The sequence below is a fragment of the Lactuca sativa genome, chromosome 9 (assembly GCF_002870075.4).
Source record: "Lactuca sativa cultivar Salinas chromosome 9, Lsat_Salinas_v11, whole genome shotgun sequence".
NCBI lineage: Eukaryota > Viridiplantae > Streptophyta > Magnoliopsida > Asterales > Asteraceae > Lactuca > Lactuca sativa.
In genome coordinates, this window is record NC_056631.2 from 98,810,650 (window position 1) to 98,821,779 (window position 11,130).

At 35.0% G+C, this 11,130-nt stretch overlaps 2 protein-coding genes across 4 annotated transcripts; one reads left to right on the forward strand and one right to left on the reverse strand.

Moving 5' to 3' along the window:
• Positions 1 to 389: 389 nt before the first annotated feature.
• LOC111901576 (F-box protein CPR1) lies at positions 390 to 2,530 on the forward strand. Of its 3 annotated transcripts, none has more exons than XM_023897444.2 (3): positions 390 to 485; positions 773 to 1,934; positions 2,153 to 2,530. In XM_023897444.2, the coding sequence occupies exon 2, from the start codon at positions 839 to 841 to the stop codon at positions 1,931 to 1,933; it is 1,095 nt and encodes a 364-aa protein (XP_023753212.1). In that variant the 5' UTR covers positions 390 to 485; positions 773 to 838; the 3' UTR covers position 1,934; positions 2,153 to 2,530. The 3 variants fall into 3 exon arrangements, with proteins under 3 accessions (XP_023753212.1, XP_023753210.1, XP_023753211.1); XM_023897442.2 differs by having other exon boundaries at positions 393 to 525; XM_023897443.2 differs by lacking the exon at positions 2,153 to 2,530 and having other exon boundaries at positions 442 to 525; positions 773 to 2,015.
• Positions 2,531 to 2,924: 394 nt separating this feature from the next.
• Positions 2,925 to 7,218, reverse strand: LOC111901575 (uncharacterized). Its single transcript, XM_023897441.3, has 16 exons — positions 6,578 to 7,218; positions 6,248 to 6,423; positions 6,006 to 6,171; positions 5,846 to 5,898; positions 5,626 to 5,769; positions 5,427 to 5,531; positions 5,219 to 5,344; positions 4,954 to 5,151; positions 4,749 to 4,855; positions 4,501 to 4,663; positions 4,341 to 4,406; positions 4,180 to 4,273; positions 3,997 to 4,109; positions 3,803 to 3,873; positions 3,567 to 3,681; positions 2,925 to 3,500 (listed from the first exon to the last, which is right to left on the reverse strand). Exons 1-16 carry the CDS (start codon positions 6,912 to 6,914, stop codon positions 3,081 to 3,083), a joined length of 2,454 nt encoding a protein of 817 aa, XP_023753209.2. The 5' UTR covers positions 6,915 to 7,218; the 3' UTR covers positions 2,925 to 3,080.
• Between the last annotated feature and the right edge of the window lie 3,912 nt (positions 7,219 to 11,130).

Consider the following 11,130-nt stretch of genomic DNA (forward strand, 5'->3'; position numbering starts at 1 on the left):
AGGTCCGGATCTCAGAGAGAGAGAGAGAGAGAGAGAGAGAGAGAGAGAGAGAGAGAGAGAGAGAGAGAGAGAGAGAGAGAGAGAGAGAGAGAGAGAGAGAGAGAGAGAGAGAGAGAGAGAGAGATCACTTTTATAAATAATAATAATAATAATAATAATAAGTAAATGAAAAATGAAAAATAAATTCATTAAGGGTATAATAGTCTTTTTAGTTTGGACTGGACCAAAACTACGAACAAAATAGTTTAAAATGACCATCACCCCAAAAAATCAGAGTTTGGACTAAAAAAAAAAAAAAAAAAAAAAAAAAAAAAAAAAAAAAAAAAAAAAAAAAGACAGTTTTTGCAATTTTGTCTTGAATTTATTACATTTTATTAGCATAAGGTCGTAAACGGAAGGTTAAAATAGCTTCTTTCTACACCGTTCATATGTCCCAAAAGTCCATGGCATGCGTTCTTCCTACAGGATGCTGCCATTTCTAATTTGTAAGTTCTAACCCAATTCCTGATGGATACAACATTCATGGTATGCGTTCTCCTTTCTATTTTTGCATAAACCCTAAGCTTGTTTTTTTTTTAAAATAGTTTTACAGAGGTTGCTCCTTAATTTCATCTCTATCCAACAATCATTATACATACGGATGCAATTGTCACTGTTATGTGGATTATGAATTGAATCTGGATTAAGTTTTAGGAATCCTTTTTATGATTTTGTGCAAAAAAATTATAGTTACGTCGAACCCTAATTTAACGCAAATATTTTCCATGTGCAGGTTTCTCAATCACCTGAAAGCAGTCGGTAATTGTTAAGAACGCCATTATCGAGTCCAGATTCCAATATGTCAGAAACTGAGATACCAAATCCATATTTGCCTGATGAGATTGTAAAAGAAATCCTTTCTCGAATCCCTGTAAAATCCTTATTGCAATTCAGATGCGTATCAAAGCATTGGAAGGAGCTAATTACAGGTACTCATTTCATCAAATCACATCTTAAAAATGCCCTATCTTCATCAACCCAACATCGAATCCTTCTTCCAACTTCCCCTCTTATGTCTTTAAACTATAATAACATCAACGAATCACTACAACTCGATTCTCCATTTCCAAACCCTAAAACTTCAATCAAGATTCTGGGCTCTTGCAATGGATTAGTATGTTTAATCGATGGCACACGTGACATAATCATCTACAACCCATCAACCAGAAGACATTTCAAGCCATTTCAATCACCTCAACAAGTTCTTCATTGTTCAAATCGGATTGAATTCGTGTATGGATTTGGGTGTGGATCAAAAAACCCTAATGACATGAAAGTGGTAAGATTTCCCCGATTTGCTCGCGACTCTGGATACAATAAACATAAGGTACGCGATAAACTTACAAGTTCTTGGAGAAGTGGATCAGTGTCATCTAGGTATGATTTCATCGATACAGTTGGTACTTTTTTAAACGGTGTTCTTCACTGGTTAGCTTATGGTAGTGGCAATGGTGATGATTATAGATTAGTAGCTTCATTCGACTTATCTGAAGAGACATTTTTAGAGATTTGTTTGCCACCTCAAGATTCAAGTCTTCCGTGTTATGTTTTGGGTGTTTTACAAGGATGTCTTTGTGCGATTTGTGATGATATTGGGTATACAGATGTTGAGATATGGTTGATGAAGGAATATGGGGTGGTCAACTCTTGGTCAAAATTGGTTAAAATCCCACTTAATATGGGGATTCAGAACATTTCTTATATGATGCCTTTGGGTTCTTTAAATGAAGATGAAATTGTTTTGGAAATTGATTTGCAATCGTTTGTGATTTATGATGTGAAGAAGAAGGTTTTTAGGTGTCCGATGAGTGATCATGATTTGAAATTGTTTGGGGATGCTATGGTGTATGTGGAAAGTATGCTTTCACCTCAAGTGTCGTGTGTTTTGTATTGAGGTAATGTTGATTTGATGAAGAAAAGATTATGGAAACTTTAATGCTTGTTTTTCATTTTCTATTATATCTTTTGTTTAACAAGATTGATTGAGCTCTTTGTTTATCATTCCTGAATAATAAGAGAACTTGACAAATTTAACCACTTTCAAACCAAACTTTCCAAAAAATAACCAAAAAAAAGCATCTTTCCAAAAATAACCATTGTAGTCGATCAACAGCATTGAGAATGGAGAAGAAAGGAAGAAGAATAGAAGTAGAAAGTCGCTCTTGGTTTTTTAGAAGGCGTACGTATCAGCAATCAACAGCAAATGGAGTTGGAGAACAGAAGCATCAACATTGAGCTATTTGGGTTAAGTGGGGCCCTTTTGAAAATGGGGCCCTAAGCCCTAACTTAACTCATGAACACATAAAGCCGGCCTTGTCGGTTTTATGTTGTCAGGCCGATTATCGGTTCTTAGTTTTACAAATTATCGATTCGTCTATTTTGGTTTTGGACTGGAATTTTAAGAGACAAAGTTTACTAAATCTTTTAAGCTTTTATGTGATAATTTGTAATTTATGAATTTGTTTAAATGTCATACTTCACTTGGATTCAACATAGTTTAATGTTTGTATTTCATTTTAATTTATAATTTTTTTTTTTTAATACATATTCATTGAGTTACAATCCCCAAAACAGACAAGGTATCAAAAATCCTCCAAAGATAGGGTATCAAAACTGAAAAATGAAACTTTGTTTAGAGAATTACTTTTGTAAGTTTTTTTATATATTCAATTATGACATTTTCTTAAATAAACATCATCTTATAATTGCATGATCGACATAAGAACATTATATCAAGTAGATTGTCTTTCTTTAAAAAAAACCGTTAAACATATTCAAGTCGACAACTCAAATAAACCATCTAAACTTGTAAATATCCAAACACTCACCCCTAGTCAAAACCAACATTACTACAAATATTTTTTTGTGAAAAAAAGACCAAAGAATTAATCCAAATCTATTTTTTATTTTATCTTTTTAGCATCACTTGAAATGTAGTACTACTATACAAGTTCTCCTTCTCTACACATCATCACTCCACAATATCACGACTTAAAATTTCAGCCTTTCAATTTAGTAACAAACATCATCGATCATTAACGTTAATTACTCACCACAAGTTTCTTAGGAGTGAACGACAATCGACCCAAATAATCTTCTTCAGACATAGAAACAACCACCTTATGACAAGCCAAAGCCGACGCCACCACAAGTGTCACAAAACTCACCCAACACAACCGAAGCATTAACAGGGTATCTTTTCTCCCAGATTCTAGAACCTTCCGGACAATCACTCTCAGCCGTCGATTTCTCACTAGGGTCTTGTAATCGACAGCTGGCATTGAAGATGACGATGATGATCTGTAAATGGGATTACACGTGGCTGACATCGGCATGAATGTTTTAGCAAAAGCTGTTGCACATATTGAGTGGTATAACATGTCGGATATGATTTTACAGAGTTGATATCTGAAAGGTTTTGCTTCCTTGGAAACTGTATCCCGGATTAATGATGCTCCATCCTGTTACAGATTTATAGAAATCATGAAAAGGGTATTTATGTCTTTTTGCATAATACTAATACTTACAGCTGTCATGACAAGTCGTCGCACCACTACACCATCTTTTGAGAGTAAAAGTTTAAGGACTAAATTTACTGTATCTGATTCTGAAGAAGAAGTCCCACTTTTTAATAATCCTTTGCTGAAAATAAATATTACACTCAAATATTTACTACTTACCTAAACAAATTATAATTTATAAATAACACAACTTTTTGAATAAGTTAGAAAAGAAGAATATTCTTTTTGGTGTTTATATATACCTTGTTGCCCCGATTTTCAAGAAAAAAGCAACCTTCTTCCATTGAAGTTGTTTTCTTTTGTTCATCACAACCTAAATAAAAAAGTAATAAAATACCATTAACATCTATAGATTGTAATAATAATTAATAGAAAATACAAAAATACAAAAAATGATTTTATAAAGTTTAGGAAACGATTAAAATGTGAAAAATACCGAGTGAAGAATCTTCCTTGTTTCAAATGAGTTATCTGTTAGAAGCTTACGAACAACATACGGATATGAACTTTCAAATGTCTTGAAATTTGGATCTCCAGCCATTGCTAATCCTACACATTAATTAAAAAAAAATTAAAATAAATAAGTTAAAGAATTAAAAATATTTATATATATATATACCTTCAAAGGAAGCAATAGAACGTAGGAGAAGAGTAAAATAAGGTGGCATGCGAAGATGATACTTCACAGCTATAGCAAACACTTTACCAAGCACCTATACAACAAGGACCAAAATTGCAAAATCAGATAAACTCAGGGACCAAAAATGTAACTATCCTCACCTTACTAAATCTGATATCAGGGATTCCATCCTTGAATTCCATCTCCCCCATCGCATATTCCAGATCCTAAATAATTCAAACAAAGCCACAAAAACATGATCTTTTTTATTTTTTTAAATCCAAAAATAAAACATTCTTTTTTTTTTTTTTTTTTAATTACCATGGTAATTCGTGAAACATTGGTTCCTGGCCTTACGATGTCCATGTCAGCAAGGGACCCCACAAGGGATGCCCAGTCAGCATTTACTATGTGAATAATCGCTCCAAGCATTGCAAACTTATGCTTCTTTTCCATTCGACAGATTAATCCAAAATCAAGAAACCTAAAAAGAAATCATCAATAAAAAAGTAAATATATAAAACTATAAAGATTAATTTTTCTATTTTTTAACAAAATGACAAATTTACCCTATTTGTCCAGATGGTAAATAGAGCATATTTCCAGGGTGTGGATCCGCATGTAATAATCCAGTTTCAAGGAGTTGAACTAAACATGCTTCAACTCCTTTGTTAACCTAAGATTATAATTATAACAAAAGATAAAGATAATCTTTATAAGGTAAAAAAAAGAAATCAATTTGAATTTTTAATACATAATTAATTAATTACATACCAGATCAAAAAGATGTCTTTTAGCATCAATCCTCTGTTTCTCTGAATATTGCAATTCTTGTTCAAAATTGGTGTTACACATTGATAGTAATTCTTTTGGATTTTCACCACTCATCCACTCCATAGTCAACACCCTCTTTTTAGTCAAATGGTCAAACACTTTTGGAACACGAATATACGAAAATGGTGAATGAGCTTCCTGCATATAAAGAGTAATTATTTTTAAAATAAGTAGGTAAAGATTAATAAAGAAAAAGAAAAATTACCATGAATTCTTTAGCATTTGCAGCTTCTAAAGTGTAATCCAACTCCCCTACTAACCCTTTTCCTAACTCATCAGCATAAAGGCGTAAATCACTTTTCCTTTTAGTCGCTTGTTGCAAAATATCCAACTATAGAAGTGAAAAAAAAAAGTTATTTTTAATTTTTTAATAAATGTAAATTGAAAAAATGAAAAATGATAAGAAAACGAACCCCAACTCTCATAATATAAACATCACGAAACACAACGTGTTTCAAATTAGGGCGTTGTATTTTCACAGCAACATCAACTCCATCTACTGTAGTTGCTCTGTAGACCTTAAAAAGATATGAAGGAATATAAATAAATAGATAAATAATAAAGATTTAATGTTTTTTTTTTATGTTGGTTATTAGTGAAAAGAACATATACTTGACCAAATGATGCTGCAGCTATTGCTTCCTCAGAGATGTAACTGAAGAAGGTGTCCACAGGGGATCCTAGCTCTTCCTCTATGATTTTCATGGCTAAAGTTCGGGGAAATGGAGGGATTTGATCATGGAGCTCACTTAAAGCCTAATTATACCAAATTAAAGTGAAATTTGAGATTATTTAAACACTGAAAACCTTAAAACACAGAAAAAAAATGAACCTTTGTTATTTGAAAGCCAATGATATCTGGCCTTGTGGAAAGGGATTGACCAACTGCATCAGCAACCAAAAGCATGTCACAATCCAAGAGTCTAACCAAAACAAGATTAAGAAAAATCAGCAAAAAAGATTTAATTTTGTCACTAAATTCATCTATATACCTTTGATAAAAGTGGGACCTAAGTTTAACATTGTTTCTTTTAACACCATTCCGAATTTGTATTGTGAATTGTATTCTTCGGTTTCAGAGTCTGCATTTGACGTTTTTGACCTTATAATTCCTGATATCCTGATTCTGATTGCAGCTGAAGCAAAGGAGCCAAAAACCTTTCAAAACAGAATAAGTAAATTATGAGAATATGTCAGAATAATGTGAGATAAGGTGATAAGGGTAAGAATTTACTTCAATGAGTCGAAGGGCTACTATATGAGGTCTGCATTTGAAATAGTCATCAGCTTCTTGTGCATTGTAAGCTTCTGGAAGTGGTTTTGTCCACATTTTAGAGAGATGGTAATAATAGATTATGTATGTTTCCATGGCTTTAAGGTCAGCCATGATGAGATCTGTGGTAGAGAGTTCTGTAAAGCAGATGGCTTGATGTTAACATAAGTGGCAGAAAAGGTGTAAATGGAAATTAATTTGAAGAAATAGCTGCAGGATTTCTTCAAATTATAATTACAAGTAAATTATGCCAAAAATAGAGATTAGGGAGAAAGTGAGAAAAAGCAAAACCTGGATAATAAGGCTGAGGCCAAGAAGGAGACTGAAATTCACCAGAATAGTGGGGATCTTCGAGGTTCCGTAGCCAAACAAACTCATCTACCTTCTTCGAAATCTCCGGTAAACCAAGAGCTTCGCTCGTCCAATTGATGCCTGCACCGATATTCTTCTTGAGAAAATCGACATCTTTCTTTACAACTTGTACGAAATGCCCAAAATTTCCAGCAACAGCACGACAATTGTTGTGGGGGCGTTTAATTGTTCTTCTTGAGGTGGATTGAGCTGTACAGCAGAGTACGGAAGCCGGAATAGACGATGCAGCGGCGGAGGTGGCGGCGGCGCTGAGCATTGGAGGCTAACAGGGCAAAACTTCCGGTGAATTTGGGTGGAGAGTTGATGGGGAATCGGGAACGAAGGGTGGGAAAAGGGTAGCGTATCCTAATTTTTCCGGCATGTAGTGACAAAAGTAGAAACGGGTTTTCTCCTGGCGCCACGAAGTGCGTGATGCTTTTAGTTTTAAGATCGGAGAAAACCATATAGAAGAGTTATTATTGTTATAAATCAAACGATAGTTATAGTTAAGGTAACTTTTAAGGACTTGTTTATGAGTTTTTGGTAAATTTAATAAAGGAAATGCAATACAGGAAGAAAATGAGGGCAAAAAAAAAAAATTCTTATTTCAATGTTTTTGAGTTCGAAGGAAATTAAAGAAAAATTTTAAGTTTTGTGTTTCTAAGTTAAAAGGAAAAAGAAATGAAAATTAAAAGATTATAATTATATCACTATATCATGCTTAGAACTATTAGCCGAAATCTATGTCTTATATATTTGGGATTCTGAGTTGTATATTCAATGTAATTTTATTGCATATTATTTGGTTCCATATTTAGTTTGGGATTTCCTTTTTTTTTTTCTCATGTATCTTTTTAATTTATACCCATTGTAATCAATGAGAGAAGGCAATTGATTCTCAAAGATTTACATGGTATCAAAGCCAAGGCTCAATACCGTTTTTCCTTCTTCCTCCACAGTCACGACTATGTAATTTTTATTCCTTCTTTGAATCATCATGGGCGACAAGTCAGATCCTAACCCTACCAAAACAATCCACTTTGTCTACACGGTAACAAACATTTAGAACAAGGTGTGAATTCTTGACGGCACCAAGGTTACATACTCGTCTTGGGTACGATTGTTCAAACTCCATGCCAGAGGATACAAAGTCCTCGCTCACATCGATGGTACAACACCTCTAAAGCCTATTGATCCGGACTATGAAGCCTGGTCAGAAATTGATGCTATTGTTCTTTAATGGATTTACGGGACACTATTGGACGATCTCCTTGCTCGTGTCCTCGATCCATAATCTACTGCCTGTTTTGCATGGAACAAAGTCAAGGAAATCTTCCTCAACAACAAAGGTTCTCGCACTGTTGCCTGAATTCAACAACCTAACTCTTCGTGCCACACCCTCTCTTGAAGCCTACTGTCAACGTCTTAAAGATCTTGCAAGCCAACTTGAAGACGTGGAATGTCCTTTCACTGCAAACCGCCTTGTTTTACAGCTTGTGTGTGGCCTACCTTCCGAGTATGATCCTATTGCAGCTTACATCAATCAAACCCTACCTACATGGGACACGACGTGTTCTATGCTTCAACTAGAGTACCAACGCCAGCGTGCTCGCGACACCCATTCACCAATCGAGGTTGTAGCCACCGTCAAACACTACCGATCTCCATATCCGTTGCTCATGCCCACATACTTCCCAGCAAAACAACACCGTCGAACGTATGATTCGTTGCCTAAACGAACTCATCTTATCCATTTTTACCCATGCATCCTTACCACCATCATTTTGGGTTGACGCCCTCTACACCTCTACCTACCTTCATAACATCTTACCCACCAAATTACTTCAAAATCGCACCTTACCTCCGCTCTCTATCTTAAACATCCCACTTATGACCACCTTCGCATATTTGGGTGTGCTTGCTATCCCAACTACAATGCAACCCGTCCACACAAACTAGCCCCCCATTCTACCATGTGTGTATTCCTTGGTTACCTACCCCAATACCATGGCTATATATGCCATGACCTCTCTACGGGCAAGGTCATTCTTTCTCAACATGTTACTTTTGATGAATCCATATTCCCTTATACCACCATCAACCAAAATCCTCCCATATACCCCTTCCATGATTCAAAACCAAACCCTATAATTTTCCAACCCCTACCAACCACCCCCACCCACTAACACAACACCATCACCCTCCACCCCCACTGTCGGCTCCCAACTTGACGTCACTTCACCCCAACCACCACCAGCCACTTCCACTCCAATCTCCTATCCTCTCACTTACTCTCGTCAATCCCGCCAACCAAACCTCACTCCTCCACCACCAGCTTCTCTACACCCTATCACCACTCGCTTGCGAGCTGGAAATTCCAAACCCAAGACCCCTTTTAACCTACACACTGTCACACCCCCAAACCAAGGATGGCGGAAACGTCCGAGGGTGGAGGACTTCATGTAGAGTATCACAACAACGAGTATAATAGTGCTCAAAGTAAATACAACCATCATAAATATAATTGAAAAAGTTACACCAAAGTATATGTTTACATGATTCGAATCAATTACATTATGAAACAAAATGAACTGTTTGACGATTTATCGTCCCATCCTCAAAACGTTGTTGATTTCCTGTTTTCACTGAATTTCCTGAGAATACAAGTAGTTTTGAAAAGTGTCAACACAAAGGTTGGTGAGTTCATAAGAGATTTTGTTAGAGAAGTAAACCGTTTTCCTTGTAAAAGCGATAGAATATGTATCCAGAAAATCCGATATTTTCTTTATAAAATTTATGTAATGTAGTCTTACAACCGACGACCAAAATGTACAAGTAACCTCTCTTACTATTAGAAAATGATATGTGTTTAAATTGACATAAACGCGCTTGAATTAAATGAAATTCCCGTAAATTCTTATGTTTGTTAATACTTTATGTATATGTAGTCCTAAATCTCAGGACCGAGAAAATAACAAGTATTGTCCATACTTAAAGTTATAAATGTGGTATCACATGATGTGTAGTCATAAATACCAAAACCGAAAGTGTACAGTAATATCTGTACTTATTGAGATAAAAAGTGATTTTAAAATCGACATAAAACCCATTTAAGTTATATAAAAATCCCGTAAACTTTATGTATTGTTATATCCTTATGTGAGCCGCTATAATCATACTATGACTAAATGAACCTGCCACGACGTTTCTCAGGCGTCGTAAAACTGAAATGACATTTGTCACCCGTAGACCTGCAGGTCCAACTGTAGCTAGCAGCAAGGTGTGGGGTGTCAAACCCAATATAGATCTATACACAACTATCACGTTCTCCCTCCAGGAGACTCTGATTATAACTAACAGGAATTTTATATCCCGTACTCGGACGTACGGAAAGAGATTGTCTCACAATTTAGGTTAACAAGTTTACAAGTTGTGTGCGGGAGTGTAAAACCTTTCTGTATGAATGTACCCTTTTTGTACATGTGTGTTATGTGATGTATCATAAACTATACCTATTATAGTTTTATCCAAAACGTTTGTAATATATAAGAACTCTTTTATGAAAAAGCGTTAGTATTATGAAATCCATTAAACTATGCTTATTATAGCTTATATACGTGTTCTAAATGAATGAATAATCTTATCATGAATGACTTATTTTCAGTTTATGATGATAAAATTTACAAAGGAACACGTTCAATACTTAGAATTTATTATTATACACTTTGCTCAACATAATACAAAGTGTTATGAAAATTATATGATGTTAACTAAATTAGACCTTTCTGCACTGTTTTAGAAAAGCCATAGAAAAATCATACGAAGTCGAAAACTAAATCCGTAAATTCTGAGAGTTCCCAAAATGTGTCTAGTTTACTCATAATTTTTATCATGATTTTTAATGACCTCCAACTTGGGTGAAAAAGTCCATAATCACAGACTGGTCCGGATTGGTGCTTGAATTGATAGGCAGTTTTGTAAAAATCACCATAAATTGTAGAAAAATCGTATGGAGACGTACAAGTAGTCATTTTAAAGCTAAGAAGTGGAACTACATGCACCTAAAGCAGTTTAGAAAACTAAAATGTTTAAGATGTCCAAAACAGTCCGTGAATGGAGTCCAACTTTTCTGATGAAAGCTGTTAGAAAATTTTAGTTATGTTCTTGGTGATTTAGCTTGTATTCCCCCCCCCCCCCCCCCCTAAAAACTTAAGAAAACATAAAAATGTAGGGGTATGAACTCACCTTAGGTGATTTCAGTAGATAAGTGTTGAAGAAGAGAAGTGTTCAACCCAAGAACACTTGAAGAATCCCTTGAAGATTCGAAGCTCTAACACAAATATAATGGAGTTTGTGTAAGATATCCATGATTTGAGTGGAAATAATTGAGATAATCATAAAGGAAATGAATTATGCTTACCAAATGTGGAGGAAAAACTCAAGATCAGCCCTTGAATCTCGAATTTCTAGAGAGAGAAAGTGAGAGAGAAAAG

What these genes read in the sequence shown, in the direction of transcription:
- LOC111901576 (XM_023897444.2), top strand. Translation starts at nt 839, where the DNA reads ATGTCAGAAACTGAGATACCAAATCCATATTTGCCTGATGAGATTGTA.
- LOC111901575 (XM_023897441.3), bottom strand. Translation starts at nt 6,914, where the DNA reads ATGCTCAGCGCCGCCGCCACCTCCGCCGCTGCATCGTCTATTCCGGCT. An exon ending in TTTATATTATGAGAGTTGGG is followed by an intron (nt 5,345 to 5,426) that starts GTTCGTTTTCTT and finishes TCACTTCTATAG; the next exon opens with TTGGATATTTTGCAACAAGC. An exon ending in TTACCATCTGGACAAATAGG is followed by an intron (nt 4,664 to 4,748) that starts GTAAATTTGTCA and finishes ATTTCTTTTTAG; the next exon opens with GTTTCTTGATTTTGGATTAA.